This window comes from Mirounga angustirostris, unplaced genomic scaffold (genome assembly GCF_029215605.1).
Source record: "Mirounga angustirostris isolate CCGP_5_RB_7025 unplaced genomic scaffold, mMirAng1.0.hap1 SCAF_9, whole genome shotgun sequence".
In the NCBI taxonomy this organism is placed as follows: Eukaryota; Metazoa; Chordata; class Mammalia; order Carnivora; family Phocidae; genus Mirounga; species Mirounga angustirostris.
In genome coordinates, this window is record NW_026991717.1 from 40,313,045 (window position 1) to 40,337,757 (window position 24,713).

At 41.5% G+C, this 24,713-nt stretch overlaps 2 protein-coding genes and 1 pseudogene across 7 annotated transcripts in view; 1 reads left to right on the forward strand and 2 right to left on the reverse strand.

Moving 5' to 3' along the window:
- INTS14 (integrator complex subunit 14) overlaps positions 1 to 18,255 on the forward strand; it is a 31,117-nt gene extending 12,862 nt beyond the window's left edge. For all 6 annotated transcript variants that reach the window (XM_045899838.3, XM_064570285.1, XM_045899839.3 and 3 more), the window contains 6 exons: positions 1,178 to 1,270; positions 1,770 to 1,914; positions 3,232 to 3,365; positions 13,238 to 13,356; positions 15,590 to 15,655; positions 17,361 to 18,255. In XM_045899838.3, the coding sequence (XP_045755794.1) occupies positions 1,178 to 1,270; positions 1,770 to 1,914; positions 3,232 to 3,365; positions 13,238 to 13,356; positions 15,590 to 15,655; positions 17,361 to 17,612 (809 nt within the window). In that variant the 3' untranslated portion in view covers positions 17,613 to 18,255. The remainder of the gene's footprint in view (positions 1 to 1,177; positions 1,271 to 1,769; positions 1,915 to 3,231; positions 3,366 to 13,237; positions 13,357 to 15,589; positions 15,656 to 17,360) is intronic.
- LOC123861085 (large ribosomal subunit protein eL36-like) lies at positions 8,090 to 8,387 on the reverse strand (annotated as a pseudogene).
- Positions 18,256 to 18,706: 451 nt separating the features above from the next.
- Positions 18,707 to 24,713, reverse strand: part of HACD3 (3-hydroxyacyl-CoA dehydratase 3) — a 40,886-nt gene continuing 34,879 nt past the window's right edge. The window contains exons 9-11 of the mRNA XM_045899843.3: positions 24,384 to 24,490; positions 23,661 to 23,792; positions 18,707 to 20,343 (exon numbers count right to left, since the gene is read on the reverse strand). Of these exons, the coding sequence (XP_045755799.1) occupies positions 20,267 to 20,343; positions 23,661 to 23,792; positions 24,384 to 24,490 (316 nt within the window). The 3' untranslated portion in view covers positions 18,707 to 20,266. The remainder of the gene's footprint in view (positions 20,344 to 23,660; positions 23,793 to 24,383; positions 24,491 to 24,713) is intronic.

The following is a 24,713-nucleotide window of genomic DNA, read 5'->3' on the forward strand; positions in this document are numbered from 1 at the left end:
TTTTTTGATGAGTAACTTTGAATAGGTCCTTTCTTTTTCATATAAACTTTTAGTCCAAGATCATTGTCATAGCTTATACTTACACCACTTTGAAATGCAGGCCTTTTGTTACTCAAATGAAAAATACATAACTGCTTATGCTGACTCATTTGTTATTCAGCTAAAGAAGGTAATGGCAGTAAATCTCCAGAGAAGCAGATTTCCTGACGTATCAGAAGTACAGTGTACTCACCATGACCCTGATATTTTTAAAAATCGCTTTAAGAAGGGTGCCTGGGTGGCTCAGTCGGTTAAGCATCTGCCTTTGGTTCAGGTCACGATCCCAGGGTCCTGGGATCAAGCCCCACAGGCTCCCTGTTCAGCGGGGAGCCTGCTTCTCTCTCTCCCTCAGCATGCCACTCCCCTGCTTGTACTCTTTCTGTCAAATGAATAAATAAAATCTTTTTTAAAAAATTACTTTGAGAATATGAGGATGTCTGTGCCTGGAAGAAAGACTGAAAAGCAATTCAATAAAATATTAATAGATGTTTCTTTTGATGGTGAATAATGAGTGACTTTATTTTTCTTCTTTACAATATTTAGTGTTTTCCAAGTTTTTCTATTTATTTAATCAGAAAATAAACTTCTAAAAAGTACTTTGGGATAAAACTTTTATTTTTTACCTATTAGGTTTCCAACAAGTACTCTGGGTCTTTAATGCAGCTTCTATAAAGCAGAGAAATCATTGTCGTATTTAGACTGCTACCTTGGGCTTATAGAGAATGTATTTCTTTCTCATGGAAATATTTTGCTTTACGGGTCCAAGGACGGCTGCTCCCCCTGCAAGGATGGAGTGGTGGAAGTGCTTGACTCTGACTCCCCCTGCTGACCTGAACATCCCTGACTAAACAGAGGGATTGGATCTTTAAGCTTTTGCCTTGGCTGGGGACCTAGCCTCATAAAAATAAAGTCTAACTGATTTGTTTTATTATAACTTAAATCATTAAATGAAAGGCAGTTATTCTTGTTTCCTGAGCTTTTAAAATGCAAATTATGAGTCATCCAGAGAAACTTCTAATAACCTTCCTTGTCACATCTGAATTGCTCACCTAAACACTGTATTTGTGAAACTTAGTACATAGAAAATAATGTACTTCCCTATCCATCAATTAATTCTGTGTTGATTCATTCTTTTCAGATTTGGAAATAGTGGGATTTATTGATATAGCTGATATTTCAAGTCCCCCGGTTCTGTCCAGACATCTGGTCCTACCAATAGCACTTAACAAAGGTGAGTTCTCGTCCTATTCCAGTGATACAGATGAAGCATCTTATGAGCTGAAGTTTTTCTTAAATGTATATAGTTGATAGTAGGATAGCACATTTTGCAGAATTAGGGGAAAGGAATAGTTATTGGATTTGATTTTTTTAAAATGGAATGTTGCCTAATATACTAGAAGACCATTTCTGCTATTATAATTTCACCACCATAAAAGAAACCCTTTCGCTGTCAATCCCTAGCTTCCCATCTCCCTTAGCCCCAGGTAACCACTAAATGTCTTTTCTGTTTCTATAGGTTTGCCTCTTCTGGATGTTTCATATAAATGAAATTCATATAAAATGTGAAAACTGATTTTTATATGGACATAGGAAAACCAGAATAGGAGTTTTTCTTACTTATTATAATATTCCTTTATAACCGAATACTCTCCTTCCAAGGCTAGAAACAAAAAGGAGTATAACTGTGGTTTGGGATTTTAGTAGCTAATCTTAGTCTGATCTTTTCACAGAAGGTGATGAGGTGGGTACTGGCATAACTGATGACAACGAAGATGAAAATTCAGCCAATCAAATTGCAGGCAAAATACCCAACTTTTGTGTCCTGCTCCACGGCAGCCTGAAAGTGGAAGGAATGGTGGCAATAGTTCAGTTAGGGTAAGGAACTTTGTTTACCTTTCATTGAATGAGGGAGAATCAATGTACAAAGTGAAGTATTTCCCAGACTTTTCCTTATCACCTTTTTCCTCCCCCTACCATACCCTTCCCACTTACCATCACCTAAACTGCTCTTTAAATCATCCCCTAGAATAAGTACAGAGTGAGCCTTTTAATTATATTGCTCTTATATCCTTTCTCTGTTTTCCTCTTTTCTGTTCTATCTAGGAAATCGATTCAGTTAAAACAGTTCTAGTACTTGCAGTGGGATCTTACGCAGTATTCACAGGCTCCTCAGATATGAGATGAAGAGTTGGAACTAAATGAAAAAGGATACCAGGAACATTGATTGAACATTTTACCATGTGCCAGGCACTCCTCTAGTCATTTTACATTTATTCATGTAATCCTTCACAACAACGCAATACAGGGGGTATCAGTGTTTATCCCTGTTGTATAGATGAGAAATTGAGGCTTAGGGAGGTCAAGGAACTCGCTCAGGGTCACACAGCTCCTAAACGAAAGAGCCAGGGTTCTTACCCTTGCATTCTGACTCCAGAGCCCATGTTCGTAACCACTGTGCTGTAACCCTTCCCTGTGGGGAACACCTTTCTAGCTTTTACATTTGCTACAGTCTTGAAATTTGCAAAACCATCTGCTTCCCTTTCTATAATACCTGTTGTTAGGAAAGAAGAGGTGACTGATCATCTTCTGGCCATCACCTGGGGTTGACGGGTATAGAAGATGAAGAGGTTAGGAGCACTCAGATGAAGCTCCATTTCTACTAGAGTTAAAATTACCTGGTCCAAAAAGAAGAATGCAATTCTTATTAGGTATTAGTTTGCTGTATTTCTTGGTACCCAAGCTACTTGTACTGACTCCGAATATGGGAATCCTCTAGGGCCCTTTGAGAAGTAGGAACAGAGCTGGGCCATGTCTTTGTGCCCTTTGTTAGAAATGCTGCCCTGGTCGGTGCTGCTGTGAATGAGTCAGGGAGGCTTCTGAAACATGGGTTGCAACCCTTGCTCCTCTCAACCTCTGTAGCTCTTTGCTGCCCTTGTGATTTTTTTTCTTTTTTTAAGATTGCTTTTGATTTCCATTTCTATCTAATTGAATAATAATATACTTCCCAGAGGAATGGCAATATTGGGGGGCAGCAGTATGCATTTTCAGTTTTAGGATTTGGCTTTAGTAAAAATGCACCTGACTTCAAAGCTGAAGCCCATGTCTCTCAAGAGAAAAACACTGGCTAGACTTATTTAACTTTACAGTCCCAGGCTTGACGTTCTTCTGATCTTCCATCTTCTCTCCGTCTAGTCCTGAATGGCATGGAATGCTCTACTCCCAAGCTGACAGCAAGAAGAAATCAAACCTCATGATGTCTCTCTTTGAGCCTGGTCCAGAACCTCTCCCATGGCTAGGGAAAATGGCACAGTTGGGTCCTATTTCAGGTATAACCCAGATCAGATTTTACTTATCTTGACTTTGTTTTCTCTCTGCTATTCTGAATGGCTCTGACTGCAATCAGAGAGCTGTGGGATCTCCCTTATGGGTGTGCTGTGGTCTCTGATGCTGGATATGTGCATGGAGAACCCCAGCAGAGTGTGATGTTTGAACTTTTAACTTTACATCAAGTAAATGACATTTAGGTTGCCTTAAGTAAATGTAAATGCTCTGACTGCTTAGAGTGAAAAGCTACTATCCATAAACATTTTTTTCTTCAGTGCACTATTTTCAACTCCACTCACCCGGCATTTCTACCCGTCATTTCTAGATAATTTAATCCCCTTCCTTCTTGAAACTGTTTTCCCTTAGCTTTCCTAACATTGCATTCTTCTGATATTTACTTTTTCCTTTGGCAGCTTTGCTTTTTCTTGTCATTTTGTCTTGTCTTCCTCTTGCCTCATGATTTTCAAGATGTTATTCTTTGCCTTTTTCTCTTGGATTATTATTCTGTCTTGATTATTTCATCAGCCATTGTAGCTTCAGACTCCCCCAGATGTATAACTCTAGTACTACTTGATCTCTCCCTAGAACTCGCATATCATGTTTCCAGTTCCCAGTTAGATCTGTCCACCTGGATATTCTGCCATAGTACCAATCAGCTCAGCATGTTTGTTACAGAAACCATCATCTCTTAACCCTTCCCTCCTAAACTGTTCCTTTTTCTGATTTTCCCACTCCTTCTGATTGAGGCCTGAGTACTTCTGGGTACTCAGGCTCCAACTATAGAGTCATCCTAGACTCATTTGGGCCCATTTCAATTTCAGGAATATCTACCAAGCTAACTTTTAGGGGATAAAAGCAGGAGTTGCTCAAAGTCTAGTGGAAAGTGGAATAATAAACACAGACTGGTACAAGATCAGAGTTGGCCTGGATGATCAGCTCTGCCTAGAGGACTCAGGAAAATCTTCATAGAGGAGGGACGCCTTTACTGGGGTTTGAAGAAGAAGATTTGCTGAGCTAATGAAGGAAGAAGGGGCATTCTGGACAAATGGATCACCTATAGAAAAGCAAAGCTAGAACAAAAGTATGAGAGTAGGGGTGGGAGGGCCAGATGGTAGGTTATTGGCAGTGGCTGGAATAGGGCAGGCCTGATTTGAAATGTGAAGAGCTGAGACTATTCTGCAGACACTGGGAAGCCACTGAAGGGGATGCATATGAGAACAGTAGAGATACCAGTTAGGAGACTTTGTATTCTGGGTACTAGGGCCCCCTGGAATTGTGTAATATGGTTGAAATTCAAGTGAGAGCTAATAAATTTGCAGTTAGATAATTCTGGGGATGCCCGGGTGGCTCAGTCAGTAAAGCATCCGACTCAGTTTCGGCTCAGGTCATGATCTCAGGGTTGTGAGATCAAGCCCTGCATTGGGCTCCGTGCTCAGTGTGGACTCTGCTTGAGTCCCTCTTCCTCTCCCTCTGCTCCTCCCCTGCTCGTGTGCATGAGCATTGTCTCTCTCTCAAGTAAGTAAACAAATAAAATCTTAAAAAAAAAAGAGAGAAAGAGATAGGTAGGTAGGTAGATAGATAATAGGTAGATAGATAATTCTGTGGAGTGTAGATTTGGAAAGTTAGAAGTCTACTGTGACAGTCCTGGAGATGTAAGGATGAGAGCCAGAACAGGGGCAGTGGCTGGGAATAGGGAGGATGGGGATCCATGCAAAAGATATTCAGGAGGCAGAATCAACAGTGTTTGGATATGAGAATAAAGGAAATGGAGGTGTTGAGAATGATCCCAGGTTTCTGATTTGGGCTGCAAGGTGAAAGGTGATACTGTTGATTGGAACAGAGAACAGAGGAGGAAGAGTAGATTTGGAAAGACATCTTTTGTGCATGTTGAGTTTATGCCTGTGAGATTTAGGTGGAAGTGGCTAGAGACAATTCCTGTAAGAGTTTCCAAAAGAGGGCAGAGTTGTATATATAATTTTTAGTTACAAGCATACCACTGATAGGTAAAGTGGTGAGAATGAGGGCAATTGCTTAGGGTAGTGGTTCAAACATTTGAGTTTTTGTATATAAAATAAAGAAAAAAAAACCCAGAAGAACTTGTTTAAAAATTGTTTCCTGGGCCCCCCTTAAAGGGATTCTGATTCAGTAGGTCTGGATTCCAGTCCAGAACTTGCAGGTTTAATATTATCCAAATGATTGCAATCCAGGGGATCCATAACTACACGTTAAGAAGGCCTAGCCTCAGGAAAGTATGTAATTAAGGCAAAAAGAGAGCCAAGGACCAAACCCCCTAGAAAAGACTAACTATGGGGACAGTGGAAAGGGCACTAATAAAGGAAAAGTAGAAGAAATGATGTCACAGAAACCAAGAGAATAGAGATACTCAGGAAGAAAGTACAGTGTCTCATACACATGTACGATACATGGCCTGCATACCCTGTCTTATACACATGTGCATGCATGTTAGTTAGGCCTGAAGGATGCCTCTGCCACTGAAGCTTAGAAAAGAGTTTTGACTGAATATAGACCCTAGAAGCTAGGTGGTAAGCTTTTTCAGTAAACGGCCAGATAGTAAATATTTTAGACTTTGCAGGCCATGTGATCTCTGTCGTAACTGCTAAACTCTGCCATTGTAGCCCAATACATAAATGAATGGGAGTGACATATTCCAATAAAATATTCTTTATGGACACCAGATTTTGAATTTCATGTAATTTTCACGTGTCATGAAGTATCCCCTGGGCTTTGATATTCCCCCCAACTATTTAGAAAATATAAAAACCTGGGCGCCTGGGTGGCTCAGTTTGTTAAGTGGCTGCCTTCGGCTCAGGTCATGATCCCGTGGTCCTGGAATCGAGCCCTGCATTGGGCTCCCTGCTCAGCGAGAGCCTGCTTCTCCCTCTCCCTCTGCCTGCCTCTCTGCCTACTTGTGCTCTCTCTGTCTCTCTGTCAAATAAATAAATAAAATCTTTTTAAAAAATAAAAACTATAAAAACCATTTTTAATTCAAAAACAGGCATCAGGCCAGCTCTTGAGCTAGGATGCAGGGGCTGGGGTTTTAAAGTTCACACAGGAAAAGAGATATGACTTTGGTTCCAAATAAAACAAAGAACTGAAACCTTTGAGTAAAGCTAGGAATGTAGAAGGTCTATCCCCTCAGTGAGAGGATGACAAGAAAAATTCTACCCATTGTCTCTACCTGCTTTTCCAGATTAAAAAAAAAAAAAATGGAAGTCTCCTATGAGGAATTGAAGCCCAACTTCTGCACCTGCAGACTGACACTACCTGTTCTGAAGTGGGGCTCTGCAAAACCAAATAATGCACCAAAAACTGTTTCTGAAGCAATGAAACCCAGGGTACATTCTCCAGAGTTAATATAATGTCAACCCAGGGCAAAAGAACTTCTGTCAAAAAAAACATCCCCACTGAAGATGAGTTCCTGATTTGAAGAAGAGTCTTTAAATTACGCAAGGATTCCTTTGAAGGGAGGTCAACAGGAGGATTAGCACCTTGAGAACTTAATCTGAAAGAGACTGCAGAATGAGTGTTGTAAATGACTCAAGAGTTTTAGGAAGGAATAGAAACCAAGAGGAAAGAAGAGGACACTATGAATCAAGAGTCATTTGATCTCTACAGGAGATTTTTTGGTGGCTTTGTAAGAGGAGCTTCAGTCCATGGTTAGCCAGGAGGCTAGTGGAGGATTGAGTTAGAGATGAGGAAAGGAACGTGACAAGTTTGCCACAAGAGGAAAGAAGTAAGGCAGTAATTAGAAAGCACAGGGCAGAAGAAGCTGTGTGTGTGTGTGTTAGGATGGAGAGATTCCTCACCTCCTAGTCTCCCTTTTGTAGCATTCCTAAATTCATCCAGCCTTTTCATTCATTTGCACTGCTCTTGCCTTGTTCTGGTTTTTTTGTTTGTTTGTTTTTTACCTTTCATTTAGATCAAAGGTCAGCTAACCAATGCCTGTTGGCCAAACTAGCCTACTGCTTATTTTGTAAATAATGTTTTACTGTAAAGTTTCATTACACAGTCATATTCATTTATGTGATCTATGTGTTATGTAGGGCTGCTTTCCTGCTTCAGTGGCAGAGTTGGGTAGTTACAACAGACCATACAACCCACAAACTCTAAAATATTTACTGTCTGCGCCTTTTGCAGGATAAGTTTGTTGACCCCTGACCTAGACTGTTGTTACATTTTTCCCACAGATACCTATCCATAATCTAAGATGTAGCATTCAAATACCTTTCTATTCTAGCTTCCAATCTAGCAGTGCTTGGTTTGTTACACATATTCTTCATTCAGATCGAACTGCTTTTTACCCTGCCCCTTATTCATTTATTCCTCCCTCAGGGTTCTGTTCTTTTTTTTCTTTTTTAAAGATTTATTTATTTATTTGAGAGAGCGAGAATGAGAGAGAGTACATGAGAAGGGTTAGGGTCAGAGAGAGAAGCAGACTCCCCGCCGAGCAGGGAGCCCGATGCGGGACTCGATCCCGGGACTCCAGGATCATGACCTGAGCCGAAGGCAGTTGCTTAACCAACTGAGCCACCCAGGCTCCCCTCTGTTCTTTTTTTCAAATTAAGATAATAAAGCTAACATTTTATTGAACTTTGTACGAGGCACTGTGCGAGACATGATGAAATATATAATCTCATTTGATTCTCAAGACAGTCTTGTGAGGTTAGGATTAAAAAGGCTTTATTACATATAGAGGGGAGGGGGTTCAGTCCTTCTTGACTTTCACTTTCCTCATGGCCACCAGGACGTTGCTCAACTCTTCTCTCTTCCTTTTGGCACAGATGCCCCACCCTTTTCTTGATGAACTCAAGGGCATGCTTGTCCTCGGAGACTTGGAGCAGCTCCATGGCATACTGTTTGTATGGGGCTTGAATCATGTCCCAGAGGAACTTGGAGTCCTTGGTGAGGTGCCCGCGGTACCGGCTGTGCCTGGCCTTGCTGATACTCTTGGTCATCTTGTCGCCCTTGTAGAGGCCCATGGCCATAGGGTAGCGCAAAGTCATGGCCGCTGCTCAGCTGGGGTTTTTCTTTTTTTTTTCATTGAAGTGTAATTAGCATACAGTGTTTGTTTCAGATGTACAATATAATGATGCAACAATTCTATGCATGACTCAGTGCTCATCGTGGTAAGTGTACTCATAATCCCCTTTATCCTTTTCACACATCCCCCGTACACCTCTCATCTGGCAACCACTAGTTTTGTGTTTAAGAGTCTGGGTTTTTTTGTTTGTCTCTTTGTTTTGTGTCAGAAATTACACATATGAGTGAAATCATGTGGTATTTGTCTTTCTCTGACTTATCTCACTTAGCATTATACAGGTTAGATCCATCCACATTGTTACAAATGGCAAAATCTCATTCTTTTTTAAAAAGAATAATATTCTGAATAATATTCCAGTGCGTGTGTGTGTGTGTGCGCTCATGTATCTATCTATCTATCTATCCCATCTATCCACATCTTCTTTATCCATCTATCTATAGATGGACACTTAGGTTGCTTTCATATCTTGGCTATTTTATTAATATTGCAGTAAACATAGGGGTGCATATATCTTTTCACTTTCTTTGGGTAAATACCCAGTACTGGAATTAATGAATCATGGTAATTCTATTTTTAATTTTTTGAGGAACCTCCATACTGTTTTTCCACAGTGACTGCACTAATTTGTATTCCCACCAACATTGCCCAAGGGTTTCTTTTTCTCCACATCCTGACCAACACTTGTTATTTTTTGTTTTTGTTTGTTTTTAAAGATTTATTTATTTATTTATTTATTTGAGAGAGAGAGTGTACGTGTGGGGGTAGGGGCAGAGGGAGAGAATCTTTCAAGCAGACTCCTCTCTGAGCGGGGAACCCGACGCAGGGCTCCGTACCATGACCCATGAGATCATGTCCTGAGCCGAAACCAAGAGTCAGATGCTTAACTGAGCCATCCAGGTGCCCCTATTTTTTGTGTTTTTTAGTTTAGTCATTCTGATGATATCTCATTATGGTTTGATTTGCATTTCCCTGATGAACACTGATGTTGAGCATTTTTTCATGTGTCGGCCATTTGTATGTCTTCTTTGGAAAAATATCTGTTCAGGTCCTCTGCCTATTTTTTAATTGTATTATTTGTTTTTCTGGTATTGAATTGTATAAGTTCTTGATATATTTTGGATATTAACCCCTTGTTGGATATAGTCAGTTACGAATATTTTCTTCCATTCAGTAAGTTGCCTTTTTGTTGTGTTGATGGTTTTCTTTGCTGCACAAAAAGCTTTTTATTTTGGTGTACTCCCAATAGCTTTATTTTGCTTTCATTTCCCTTGCCTGAGGAGACGTACCTAGAAAAATGTTTCCACGGCTGATGTCAAAGAACTTGTTTTTATTTATTTATTTATTTGTTTGTTTATTTTTAGTCAAAGCAAGGCATGCAAAACAGTACGCTTGTTTATACTTATCCCTCCTCCTTCTCATTCTGTTCCTAGAAACAGCCACTTAAAACTTCTAATTGTGGGAGGAGGTTTTTTTTTTTGGTATTTACATTTCTAAATATTGTAAGTATATAACTATTTCTTGGCTTTTTTTTTTTTTAATGTCATTTGACTTTTTAAAGTTGACTGCTTAGCTCTCTTACCACCACCATCCCCACCCACCCAAGAAGCACATTTTTCCCTTCCTCTATGCTTCCAATGTGGTTATAGTGTTCTTTTTGGGTAAAGCAGTATTCTCTCCTTGTTAGATGATGTGAACGTTATTTATGACTAAGCCATGTGGTACACCGAGTTACACTTTGTTTTGAAACTCTTTGTTCTCTGCACAGTTGTTTTTTTTTTTAAGATATTTTCTTTTTTCTAGCAGGCAAGATAAATGTGCGGTTGACCCTTGAATACTGTGGGGGTTGTGACTTTTAACTCCCCCAAAACTTAACTAGTACGAGCCTACTGTTAACCAGAAGCCTTACCAACAGCATAAACAGTTGATGAACACATATTTTGTACATTATATGTATTATATACTGCTTTCTTACAATAAAGAAAGCTAGAGAAAAGAAACTTACTTTAAAAACCCTAAGGAAGAGAAAATACATTTAGAGTACTTGTAATTATAGGGAAAATCCTGTGTGTAAGTGGACCTGTACACTTCACACCCATGTTGTTCAAAGGTCGGCTGTCTTCTAATTCTAACTTCCGTTAAAAGGCAGACTGTTGGAAAGACACTGAGGTTCCTCGGAGACTCTGGGAAAGAGCTGGGCAGGCAGGCTGTGGGGGCAGCCAGCAGCAGATGAGGGCAGTGCAGCCCTCCCTCTGGGCTCTCTCACGGCCTTTCCCTCTACTGCTTTACTTACTTCACTTTTCTTTGCTCTTTTCTGTGTACTTACTGCCAATTCCTAAGTAAAATACATTGTTCAGGTATTTTTGTCAGTGTTCTTTTTTTCCCCTTAGAGTCCTTTCCCTTCCTCTTATTTCATAAATGAACGGTTCTCTGTGCCTGCTGGGTAGCTGTCAGCCTTCCCTTCTCATCTCTCCTGTGGCTCCCCTATTTTCCTGACTCCTCCTGAGAAAGGGGTACATGGGAAGTAGATGTTTGAAATCTTGGCGTATTCAGAAATGTCTGTGTTTCATCCCTTACACTCAGTTGTTGGTTCCGTTGGATATTGAGTGCTGGTTGGGGATCACTTTACCTTAGAGTTTTGATGCATAGCTGTTTTTCTTTTCTGGCCTCATGTGTTGCTACTGAGAGTCTAGTGCAATGCTGTCAGGGCTTTGACCCATATCTCTATTTCCTCTGCACTCCCGGAGGTGCTTCTTTGTGTCCCTCGTGTTCTGGATTTTCAGAATGATGTACTTAGTTGTTGGTCTCTTCATTCATTGTGCTGGGCATTCAGTGGGCCCTTCCATCTGGCAATTCATGTTCTTCAGTCCTGGGAACATGAATCATGTGTTTGATTTCCCTCTCTCTGTATTCTCTGTTCTCCCTTTCTAGAACATCGGTTTATGATTTTTATATAATTTTCTTATCTTCCACCCATTTTTCTATTTTTTTCTTTTCTGATTTCTCTAAGGTATCTTTGGCTTTATCTTGCAACTGCTTTTTTTATTTCTGCTACCATATTTCTTATGTCTGTCTCCTGTTATTTTTTCATAAATGCAGTATTTTTTGTCTGTCAAACCAGTTACCACATAGAGGCCTCAAACAATTAGAGACAGTACAAGATAGACTGTGGTTAGATGTTGCAATGTTTGGTACTGATACTGAGTGCTGTAGTAGAAAAGGGTTTAGAGAAAGTACTGTGTGCCAGGAACACTTGGGACAACTTTGTGGAGAAGGTGGGATAAGATCTGGACCTGGCGTATACGTGAGTTTGGGTATGTGAGGAATGGCAAGGTTGAGTGGTAGAAAAAGTGTTGCTTTTGCAGGCAGGCCCAGCTGAATGACTGTGAAGCCTGTGAGGGCCCAACCTCTCTGAGCCTCAGTTCCCTCATCTTCCATGTGACCAATAATATATACACCCCTAGGGTTGCTGTAAGGAAAGAAGTGTATATGTAAAGTGTTTGAAACTTAATAAATATTCTTTATTCTGTAAGTTCCTTGAGTCCAGAAAAAAATCTCCAGCCACACTTCCTAGCGGAGTGCTTGCTACGTAGGGGGAGCTTAGTATAGCTGATGAGTGAGCAAGTGAGTAAGGGAGTAAATGGATCAGCGAAGGGGAGCACTCCAGTCAAGGGAAGTGACAGAAATAGTGGCAGGGAAGTGAGAAGTAAACGTGCTACATGGAAAAAGACTCCTGGGATCTTGGCCTGGCTAAAAGGGCTTATATATGTGCAAGTATTTGTGGAAATATGTCAGGAGAGCTGGACCGATAATTTTTGGAGGTGCTGGGAGGCGGGGGCACTGACATGTATTGTGGAGCCAGTATAAAATACTTAAATTAATGACCAAATTGGTGTTAGAGAGCTTCTGGCTCAGAGAAACTGGGTTCATTCCAGTTGCCAATATGAACATTTGGGCAAGGGATGTAAGCTCCCTGAACTTGGTGGGGAAATGATCCCAGCTCTCTCGACCCCAGAAGGTGATAGTAATCAGGATAAAATGACCCAGTAGATATAAGTAGGCTTTATGAGTTTCTGGCAAAGTTTCATTGGCTCAGGAAGCAGGTAGAAAAAACAGAAACCTTTATTTATTCACATGGCTAAAAAACCAGCCTGACTTTAAATCTTTGAAAGCAATCATTAATAAGCCATGACGACGTGGGGTATATTTCACCAAAAAAAGTATTTCTTCTCTTGCCCTTTTCCTTATTGTGGTTACATATAATTTTCCTCTGGAATTTTCTCAGTGCTTAGACCTATGCTGTCCAGTCCAGTAGCCGCTAGATACCTGAGGCTATTTAAATTAAAATAAGTAAAATTTAAAATTCAATTCCTCGGTCACTCTAGCCACCAGTGTTCAGTAGCCGCAAGGGCCAGTGGCTACCATCCGATCATTGGGCCAGACTATATAGAATTGCATATGTGTGTTTATATATTTCTTTAAATATGTACTTTAGAATTGTTGCATGTATTAGTTTTATTCTCTCTGACCTCAATTGATAAAGCAAATAAGTGAGGCTTGTCTCTTTAAAAACATTAAGCTGTTGGTTTTTTTTTTTTAACCTACATGGGCCTCGGTTAATGGTTTAGTCTCCTACATCAGTGGCTTTCTTTGGAGAACAGGTTCCCTAACCTGAAGGAAGTGAATGAATTTTCTTAATTAGGGAAGTAACAGGATGTAGAAGATTGAATGATTCAGAGAGCTTCTAGCCTAATTGGAAATGTAATTGATTATGTTTTGCCAGATGTCATTTCAAGAATGCGTTTTTCTTTTAAGATGCTAAAGAAAACCCTTATGGAGAAGATGACAATAAGAGCCCATTCCCCCTGCAGCCCAGAAACAAACGCAGTTATGCCCAGAATGTGACTGTCTGGATCAAACCCAGTGGCCTGCAGGTAACATTACCATTCAAGTTGCTTTCCGCTGGGACGGGGGAGGGATTCTGGCAGGCAGGCGGACATCTGATTTGATTTTCCTTTCCTTTGATACTTAGTAATTCATTTACTTCTAATGTTTGTCATTATTTCCAAAGAGGATTTGAGGTGGCCTACAGTAAAACACATCTGCAGCAAAATCACTTCTTACAAAATTTAGAGCAGTACAAAACCTAGAGGAAGAGGGGAGACCGTTGCGCCAGGGACCCAAGGCGAAATGATAATTGTATTTGAGCAATTTGGCTCCAAGCTTCCTGCTACCAAGGTCAGAAAAGCAACATGTAGGGTTATATGGTTTTTCTTGTCTGACAGAAGGAAGCATGTCAGTTCTAGAGAGACATATTCTCCTGGCATTGAATTTCAGTGTAAAATTTTTGACATGGTGAGGCATTGACATAATGGGTTTTATCTTTGACAGCAGTTTTTTGAGAAGGATGTAAAAATCTTCATGGGGTTATTTCTTCTGTCCCCACAGTAGAACCCAAGCAATGGCATTACACCTTAATTCCACCAAAACACTACTTTTATGTGAAGCTAAGATTACACTATTCTCAAGGTATGCTGTTTTCAGGCAAGGTATTCAGTGATGTTTCTCCTTCTACTGACGTATGGTCATTTCTGCCTATTTTTAAAAATCACTTTTTTAGCCTTTTTTCTCATTTGAGCACCATCTTTTTTTTTTTTTTTAAAGATTTTATTTATTTATTTGAGAGAGAGAGTGAGAGAGAAAAAGAGCACAAGAGGGGGTAGCGGGAGAGGGAGAAGCAGACTCCCCGCTGAGCAGGGAGCCCGATGCGGGACTCGATCCCGGGACTCCAGGATCATGACCCGAGCCGAAGGCAGTCGCTTAACCAACTGAGCCACCCAGGCGCCCTGAGCACCATCTTTTTTTCTTTGTTCCTCTAATGAGTCCAACCTAAGCCAGATGAGAAGGGGAGGTTAGGCCAGCTGACAAGGGAAATAGCTTCTGTTGATGGCACAGTTTCTTCTTTCCACAGAGACTGGACACATCCTGCCATGGCTAAGGGGGTAGGGGCTTTGTTGGAAAATAAGGTTCTCTCCTGCCATCCCTGACCCCAGTACTTCCCTGTCAGAAGGAAAGCTGAATTTTTCTTAAATTATTTTTTAAATTTTGTTTTGGTCTGGGTGTATTTTTTTTATTGTGAAAAAACATAACATAAAACTTACCATTTCATCCACTTTAAAGTATACTGAAAATCCAGTGGCATTTAGTATGATCATAATGTTATACAACCATCATCACTGTGTAGTTCTAGAACATTTTCATCACCCCAAGAGGAAACCCTGTACCCATTAAGCAAGTCACGCTGCATTCCTGGCTTCCCCTAGTCCTTGGCAACCACTAATCTGCTTTTTGACTCTGTGGATTTGCCCTATTCTAGATATTTCATATAAATAGCATCATACAATGTATGACTTTTTTTGTGTTTGGCTTCCTTCACTTAGCGTAATGTTTTCCGCGTTCGGCCGTTTTGTAACAAAGATCAGTACTTTATTCCTTTTGATGGCCACCTCTGTTTACCCATTCATTCAGTTGATGAACATTTGGATTGTTTCCACCTTTTGGCTATTGTGAATAACGGTGCTAAGAACATTTGTCAAAATTTTTTTTTCTTTTGTTGCTATGCTGTTGTCATAACTAAGAAATCATTACCAATCCAAGGTCATGAAGATTTACGCGTGTTTTCTTCTAAGAGTTTTGTAGTTGTAGCTCTTGCATTTAGGTCTCTGAACCATTTTAAGTCTTTTTGTTTTTTGTTTTTTGGGGGTTTTTTGTATATGGTGTGAAGTAAGAGTCCAGCTTCATTCCTTTGCCTGAGGATATCCAGTTGTCCTGGCACCATTTGTTCAAGAGACTGTTCCTTCCCCCATTGAATGGTCTTGGCTCCCTGGCCAGAGAGCAGCTGGCTATAGATGTATGGGTTTATTGGGTGTATTTTTGTGAGACGAGTTCACTTTTGTCACTAAGGGATTTATTATCATCAAACATTTTAAAGGAGGGAGGTGCTTTACTAATGTTGAACAGAACAGTGACATTAACTCAGAAGGGAAGCTCATCTTGACCTTGCACCTGTTCCCATTTTCATTTCTCTAAACATTTAGAGCCATCCTTTTGTATTCTTTCCCCTTTTACCACAGAATCCTAATGCTAAAATCTTTTTACCCTTGATAGACAGATGTACAGAAGATTTTAAGAAATGCAAGGAAATTACCTGAAAAAACACAGACATTCTATAAGGTGAGACTATCAGAATTATAGTGGAAGAGAGTGGGCCCTGGGATGTGTGCCAAAAATAAATCATTCACAATAGTGAAGAGTATGAACATGGACAGGAATTAGAAATGTTTGGCTTGTGCCTCAGTGTTTTCATTGTTAAAGTCAATAGCAATGATAGGTCCACTGCTGCCCTAAAATCCAAGAATCAGAAGTGCTTAAGTGGCCTAGTTCTGTGCACAAGGCTCCTCTGTCTTGGTGCTGCTGTGAATGGCTGAGGGAAGGAGTCAAAAGAACCTATGGGTCAAAGCCCTGAACTCTCCTCACCACTCTCATAGGCGTATCCAGTCTAACCCCAGACAACCAGGGGGACTTCCCGGGAGGATGATTTCCCAAAACATTCTTACTCTACCAGAGAAGCTGCTTCCAGGAATGACTACTAAAATTGTACTTTTATGAATTGCAAAAGGAGGGCCCTCCGGAACCCTCCCTAGATAATCCAGAACTATTGGTGGAGGGAATAAAGTTATAACTAGTGGATGGAGTTGGGGGTGCGTTTAAGTAAACACCTTGTTTCTTCCCTTTCCATCTGGTGTTTGGCTGAAATTAAGCGGCGGTGTGAGGCATGCTGGGTTGTGAGCTGTAGCCCAGCTACTAGTATTTGGTGGTGCACACAGCCTACCCCAGGCTAGCATCTCTTCTGGAGAACATACGTGCCACTTTGTCTGGGTGTTCTCATTACCTTTATGTCACTGTTGTCTTCAAACCTAATTATGTGGCAGGCTGGCGAAATCAAGCAAGAGCAATCTTAATCAGAGTCCAGAGAGCTGCTCAGCCAGCCATGCCCTCCCTCCCTATGAAGCCCATAGTTCACACAGGCCCTTGATGACCACTCCTGGCTATAATCCCTTTCTCCCCTACAGTCGTCACCTGTCTACTGAAGAAGGCACACTTGTACTTTGGCCTTCTTCTGAACTTTTCACTTGTTAACAGATGATAGGAGAGAGGTGGTCAGAAAACCCACTTCTCTTTTCTGGCTTTATGGAATCCCACATATGGGCTGTGGAAGGGCCTCTGCCAGGCACCTGCGTCAGCCCCTGCAGTGGGCAAATAAGAGGTCATCCTTGCTTTATAAGTGAGACCAGTGAGACCCAGAGAGGCTACACAACTGGCCTAGATTGCACCGCTAAGTGGTTGATGATGGGGCTCTTTGTATTTCTCCGCTTCCATCTACTACCCGATCCTTCTTTTCATGGCAGTCTTTCAGGTCAGACTTCTTGCATCCTCCAGAGCCTTCAAACATGTTCACTGTTGTTCGGTCTGAGGCCCAGCCAGAGAGAAGGCACTGGAGGGTTCAGAGCCCTCTGAGGTTTGGGACTAGCCTTTTCCATGCCTGAGTAATGGGAAAAGTCATCCTCCTGAGAGTTAGGAGTGAATGAAGTGTGTGCGAAGCGTCTCACCGTGTTTGGTGTAAGCGCTCATCGGCTGTGGTGGTGACCACCTGTGTTTCGATCAGCCAGCTTTCTGATCACCTGTAGAGGAACTCTCATGTCATCACACCCTCTTGTTACTGGTGTCTCTGTACAAGCACTTGTTCTCCTGTGAAAATGCTCACTTAAGTTTGGGGATCAAGAAAAACGTAGTTTAAGTTGAGGACTTAGTATGTGACAAGGAAAATGCATTTCAGGAACATTGGTGGGTTGTTGTTTTTTTTTTAATCTTGTTTCAGGAGCTAAACCGTTTGCGAAAGGCTGCCCTGGCATTTGGTTTCCTGGACCTGCTCAAAGGGGTGGCCGACATGCTGGAAAGGGAGTGCACGCTGCTGCCCGACACAGCGCACCCGGACGCCGCCTTCCAGCTGACGCACGCCGCGCAGCAGCTCAAGCTGGCCGGCACCGGCGGCTCCGAGTATGCCGGCTACGAGCACAACATCACGCCTTTGCACACAGACTTCTCCGGCAGCAGCACTGAAAGAATGTGAAGCGGACTTTGGGAGCCTTCCTGCTTTTTTCATTGCAGGTGAAAATGACGTAGGGTAAAAACTTTCCAATTTATTCACCTCTGCAAGAGCCCCCCGAAGACCTTCCTGAGGCTGCCTCAGAAGCACCACTTGCTGGTTTCAGTACTCTGCTAGAATCTGAGGAGGGTTCTGAAGGCTGGTCGGCTGCTTGGGCTTTGACCTTAGCTTTCTGGGGCTGAGTCTTTAAGCCCAAAACACCATTGTTCCTCCCACGGTGGGCACATCTTCTGAGAATCTTAAAGGACTGATGAGCACAGAGCTCTCCCCACTTCCTCAGGAAACCCAATCAGCAAGGGTTCTCTGGCTTCCTGAAAGGCACCTTCTCTCTCCTCTCCTCTCCCAACTGTAAGGACATTTTCCAGCTTCCGTCCTTGGAATGAGCAGCCCAAACTGTCTGGGATTTGCTAAATACAAGCCCAATACCATTAAGTTTCAGAACTGTCCTTAGAACTTGGGCAAAAACTTGATGGTAACCCTTTGGTGCTTTTAGTATGTCTTGGGATACAGACTTTTAAACAGCAACCATAAATGTATAAAATGATTCCCACTTCAAGTTTTGGGTTTTTTTAATGAAAATAAAATACTTGATTTTCTATAAGATAGATTCACTGGGAAACTAATGGGTCTTTGCCTTTCCGTCTGTCCTATCACCTGAATGTAATCAACTTCCTAAGTGACACAGATTCATAAATCCTGAGCGGTCCTTGGGTTCCATGCGAACTTCCTTGTTTCTGACACTGGTTAGGTCTCTGCCTAAGCCAGGTTCCACCCAAGTGGTTTCTGACTGATCACTGTAGTCAGTTACGGTACCAGTTCATCATGACATTAGGCCAGTCAGGTAACTTCTCCGAGCTTTCTGTCATCAGTGCTTTTCAGATTGCTCTGTGGACTTCCTGAGGTTATCCCTCCCGCAGGCTTCACCCCCAAGCAACCATTTTCACATGCGGAATTTAACATTTTACCATGCTATGTATTTTTTCTGAACAAAGGACTTTTATCATTAACAACTTGAAAACCTATCAGACTAAATGATCTTTGAACACAAGTTGTTAGGATTTTGATTGTAAATGTTTAATAGAAATACACAATGTTTTGCTTTCTCAGCAATAGTTGATAACAATCACTAAGAATACAGGAATCTGCCACAAAGATGCAGCATATACTGCAAAGCTCATCTGTCCAAATAAACAAAGTCAGGTGAAAGAACATCAGAAGTTAACACAAACAAGTGTTGACAGAAGTTACAGACATGCAAGATACCCTTCAGTGCAATGAACTTGTAAAAAAAAAAAAAAAAAAAAATCAGCCAGCCTATGCTAATCCGATGTTTTAAGTCAAACCAAGTTTCTGTATCGGGCTCAGAGAAACAGCGTAGCTCATGGTGTCTCCTCTCCCCCAAGAACAACAGGAATGGCAGAACAGAACTACCATGCTCTTAAATTCTTTTACACAAGCATTACTTCTAACACATATTTTACTGGCTTAACTTGGAATGTTTTAGAGGAAACAATATTTTTGACAATAGCCAAACTTCACAATGTCTACATTTTTCTCAGTTCCTCTGTGGGTGGGTTTCCCGCCAGGAAGCTTTTATTAAGCTTCTCCCGCCAAAGTTCTCACTGTTTTCCCTCTCCGAGAGCAGACCAGGGAAACAACAGGAGAACAAAGGCAGGCGTTTCTGAGGTCAGTTCCGCCAGTCACTGACAGGTTACAAGGAAATGGACTCGGCCAGCGCAGAGGAAGAAAGCCGTTTGATGTATGTGCACAGCCTAGGCCTGGTCTGCAGGCGTGTTGCATCTGCTTGGGGTTGCCGCAGGCCACACTCCAGCAGCTGTCTTACTGCCGGTTTGACCCTTCTGACACCTGTAGCCATCTGGGGTTGGAACTCTTAAAATCTCACGGTTTTCTAAACTAATGTTTCATCTTTCTTTAGTGTTGAAGGTCGTTCTGATTTAGCTAGAAATGAAGTAAGTGACCGTGGTGTTCCAAGGTTCTGACTGGTTTCTCCCAGGTCATTCTGTGCCTCCTCTGTGTGCACACAGGTAAGGACTGTTGTGACAGGTGGTGGTAGAAGCCAAAAGACGCTCAGAGGTACTAGGTGTTCTCTAGCCCCACTCAGACTCAGAAATGTTTTATCAATGCCACCCCACTTAACAGACAACCCCTTGGGTACAGAAGGTGTAAGGTCCTGCCTAAATCACTTTCACAGCCTCCTGCAGAGGCAACAGTGCTTTTTTTTCCCCGAGCAACAGCTGAAATAAACAGTGCCAACTGTAAGAATGGCCGGTACCTGGTACGGTTAGGGCACTGAAGCAGGACCTCTGGCCCGTGTGAGAGCAACTGGACAAGGAGTGCATGGGGGTAGGGCTGAGTCTCTTGCTGTTGTTAATGGAACACACGAGAACAAACCTGTCATCAGATATCAGGAATCCATGTCATGCAAGTACTACGCTAAGATAATTCTGTAAATTCAGGAATGTTACTGGGGGGAAAGGGAATATAGCCTGAGAATTTAATCATTTAACTTTAAAAAAAACTTTTACATCAGTACAAGAAGGTAAAACTGTAAGAATTATAGATTAGGCTCAAACTGGCAAGATGTCATCTAAATCTTTTTAGTGGACCTTTTTCTTTTTTTGTCCATAGCGCCGCCTGCGCTGTTTATAAAGGTGACGGAAATTTACGTACAACCCTGAAAAAGAAAAAGGCAATGAGAAAAGGCAATCTTTGTCTTTGTTCCTAACCAGAAGCTCTTGGGGCAGGGACAGTCTCTAGCTGGCTGCTTATCCTCGCCCACGGCACTCTGCTTCCTGCAGGGCGCTGGGGAATCACAACTCTGACCAAGTTCTCATCGATGCACAAGACACCACTTGCTTTTTTCCCGGTGGGTTTACTGTTTGATTTTCTCCCATATTCTAATGTGAAAATTTTCAAACATACAAAAAGAGTAAAATACTGTACAGTGAACCAACACTTAAGATCTAAACTTTAACTTTTTATTATATTCACTTTGTCACCTGCTCATTCCCATCTCATTTTTGATGCATTTCACTGTAAGCTGCAGACATCAGTATACTTCACCCCTAAACATTTCATTAACTAGAGTTCAGTTTTCCTTTGTTCTTTCAAGGGAGGATTTACATAAAATGAAATCTATAAATCTAAAGTATAAAAACAACCCAATTTTTAATTCAAGGCTACACAGTAACATGTATTAAGCAATAGTCTAAAAGGTATGAAACACTTTTCTAGGAAGTAAATTAGAAAATGCAGGATTTTCAGCGTCAGAAAAAACGTTCAATCCTACTTGACCACTAACTAGTTCTGTGCCTTAGCCTCACCTCAGTTTCCTCATTGTACAAGGTTAAAAACACCTATTTTCATTGAGAGAATGTATGTTTACAAAAGCACTTTGATCTATATGCAAACGTAACTGGGTGTAGTACTGCTTCTAAATTACACAAATTTAAGATTTCATTCTAAAGAATTAGAACAACTACATTATAGGCAAACTAAATAGGAGTATAAAACTTTGTAAATTAGAGTGTACAACAACATAACACAAGGAAAAGCCAGTAGGGTTAATGCACATTAAAATACTTCTGCCCTTCTAACTTGTCTAGTAAGGGTCTTTCCAATACTTATTCCTCTTTAACACATTCAGTATGCACACCTCATGGAGCCTGGTTGCAGTAACACTAGGTTTATCCAGTAACAGAGGTAAAGAACTCTTACTGAGTTCTTAATGAGTGCATTTTCCAAATTGAAGCATATTCCCTTCAAGGGCCAAACATTTTAACATATTTTGGTTAGAAAGCTATCTGAAAGAAATTATAGCCTTTCTGAAATAGGAAAGGAGAAATTGGATGAAACCTTTGACCCAAAAAAAAACCCAAAAAACCTTTGGCAAATGATCTATGCCCATGATGTGTAATATTTAACTGTGCTTCTGCCATGCACTGCTACCCTGAGTGGCTCCTAAGGGTGCAGGGCTCTTGTCCCCCAGTGCTACATGAACTGAGCTTTCTGGCTTCTTGCATTTACTTTTTGTGGTCTTCCTCTCACTGGGGTAGCTAGCCTCCCAGATGGCCCCCAATGATCCTACCTCCTGGTATCTCATACCCTTGTGTATCCCCTCCCATACTGTATCAGGTTGGTCTGTGTAACCAACAATACAGCAAAAGTGATGGTATGTCACTTCTGAGATTAGGTGATAAAAGGCAGTGGGGACATGATAAAGGTGTGAGTCGTATCTACAATGGTACTCATATTACAATATATAAATGAGTCAAATCAACATGGTGTATACATTAAATGTACACAATGTTACATGTCAAATATATTTCTATAAAAAATAGATACTTTTTTAAAAGATGCTATTTATTTGTCAGAGAGAGGAAGAGCATATGCAGGGGGCGCTCCAGGCAGAGGGAGAAGCAGGCTCCCCACTGAGCAAGGAGCCCAACCTGGGGCTCGATCGCAGGACCCCAGGATCATGACCTGAGCCAAAGGCAGACGCTTAACCGACGGAGCCACCCAGACGTCCCTGTAGATACATTTTTTTTAAAGGCAAAAAAGCAGTGTGGCTTCTGGCTCTCACACCACTTGCTCTGGGGGAAGCCGTGTCCCGAGCAGCCACATGGAAAAGAACTGTGGCAAGAAACTGAAGCCTCCTGTTCACAGTTACGTGAGCTTGGAGCAGATCCTCCAACCTAGGTCAAGACTGCAGAAACTGCAGCCCCCACCGGGCTGACAGCCTGACTACCTCAGGAGGGACTCTGAGCCACCCAGCTAGGCTGCTTTCTGACCCTCAGAAGCCATGTGAGTAATAAACATTTGTTGTCTTAAGCTCCTAATACACTATATGCTGTCATATCCTGTTGCTAGAAGACCAGCCAGCCATACTTATTTAGGGCTACCTGAAGATCATTGTGAACTAAAACAGAGAGAAATATATAAATTATATTAAAATGCATTAGAACTAAGGACGCCTGAGGGCGCCTGGGTGGCTCAGTTGGTTAAGCGACTGCCTTCGGCTCAGGTCATGATCCTGGAGTCCCTGGATCGAGTCCCGCATCGGGCTCCCTGCTCGGCAGGGAGTCTGCTTCTCCCTCTGACCCTCCCCCCTCTCATGTACTCCCTCTCTCTCATTCTCTCTCTCTCAAATAAAAATAAATAAAATCTTAAAAAAAAAAAAAAAAAGAACTAAGGACGCCTGGGTGGCTCAGTTGGTGAAGCATCTGCCTTCGGCTCAGGTCATGATCCCAGGGGCCTGGGACCGAGCCCCACATCAGACTCTCTGCTCAGCGGGCAAGCCTGCTTCTCCCTCTCCCTCTGCTGCTCCCCCTGCTTGTGCTTGCTCACTTTCTCTCTCTGCCAAATAAATAAAATCTTTTTTTAAAAATGCATTAGAACTTTATCTAAACAGTCCTTATGATTAGGGAGGCTTTATTTGCAATAATTAGGTTTACTTCTTCTAGTTCTTAGTTTTTATGAATTAAGGCAAAGATTTGTGATTTTTATATAAATTAATATAGAAGCTGGTTTTACAGTAGTGGGGCGGGGCGGGGCTTTCCTGTTATTAGGTAGAAGCTTTATGACATCTCTTGGCTGCTCAGAGGCCTTGATTGCCTTCTTCCTTCCTTGCTGTCAGTGGTATTACCACTTCTGTAAACTTTGGATAAGGAATGTATCAATGAAATTAGTAAAATTAAAATGTGCTTCTTATTCTACTTTAAAAGAGCTTCTTCTATATTGTTTTAAACATGAAATATGGTGAATTCCCAGTGACCCAAGAGCATACCAAGAAGACAACTCAACCACTGGTGATTTGGAAGAAATACATAGCATTTTCTCCTCATGGGCCTGTTGTATAAAATAATGTTTCTCTAACTCTATACTACTCTTCTGGAAATAAAAATCCTAATAAAGGCTTTGAAAGCTTTGAATCATTTAACTCTACCCTCTAAGAAGTGACAGGAAAAAGTCTATTACAGAGCCAATACTTACCTAAAAATAATATTATAAGATAAATCTGAAGAAAAAAGGAAAATCTAACTTTGATTTTCACTGGATATGGCAACGTGAAACTGAATCTTCCTGTTTCGTTGAATACTGGAATGGACTGGATCACTGAGACAGCTAAAAGCAGAAACAAGAACCTGTCAGAAGCATATGAAATACAGTGCCAACCAGTGAGAGAAGCTTCTACCCCCCACAGTGTCACTTCTGGGTGTGCAGAAAATGGTTCCTTCCCCTTAGTACATAGGGCTCATGCCTATTCTAGTTCTCCCCCTAGTTTTCATAAGCGATGAGCCTCCAAGCTGACAACAAGATGAATGAGGAACATTCATCTTGATAGCACTGAGCTTTAGTTCTCTATTCTATAAAATGGGGAGAAAACTCCCTACCTGACTCACTCACTAGGTGTCTGTCAAAATTAAATGAAGTCATTAATATGAACCTGCTTTGGAAAAATTCTAAATACCATATAAATAGGAAGCATGCAACACATGAACGCACAGCTTCCAAACCTCACAAAAACGAGCTACTTCCCTGGAATAGTCTGGGTACCAGGAGTATTATGGAAGGAGGCCACTAGAAAGAAAGTCTTAAAAAGTCTAACACCTGTGTATCAGACTAAGGCTGGCAGAGGAAGGAAGCAAGCCATGGCCTATCAGCTTAGCTATCCTTTGGAACTAAGCTTGTAAAACCTAGTGTTCTTGAAAGTACCTTCTGCCAAACATCCCAGAGGATAAAAGGGAATCCACACAGTGTAACGAAGCCATGTGAGCACCTTCCAATCCATGTCAATGCAGGAAAGCATGTAGAAGGGGTACCTATTGGAAATAAGGAATTCGGATGTGAAAAGCCACTTCAGGTCCTGAATGCAGCTCTAGAACATCATTCAAGAAATAGAATTTCACAATTGGCCACACATGGCTTCTTCAGAACAGAATGATAATCCTGGGCTATCTACCCACAAACTCCCATCACATTCTTCCCCCAATTTTCAATGGATGTGAACTCTCTTTGATGGTAGACTAAGTTTAGGTCCTATAG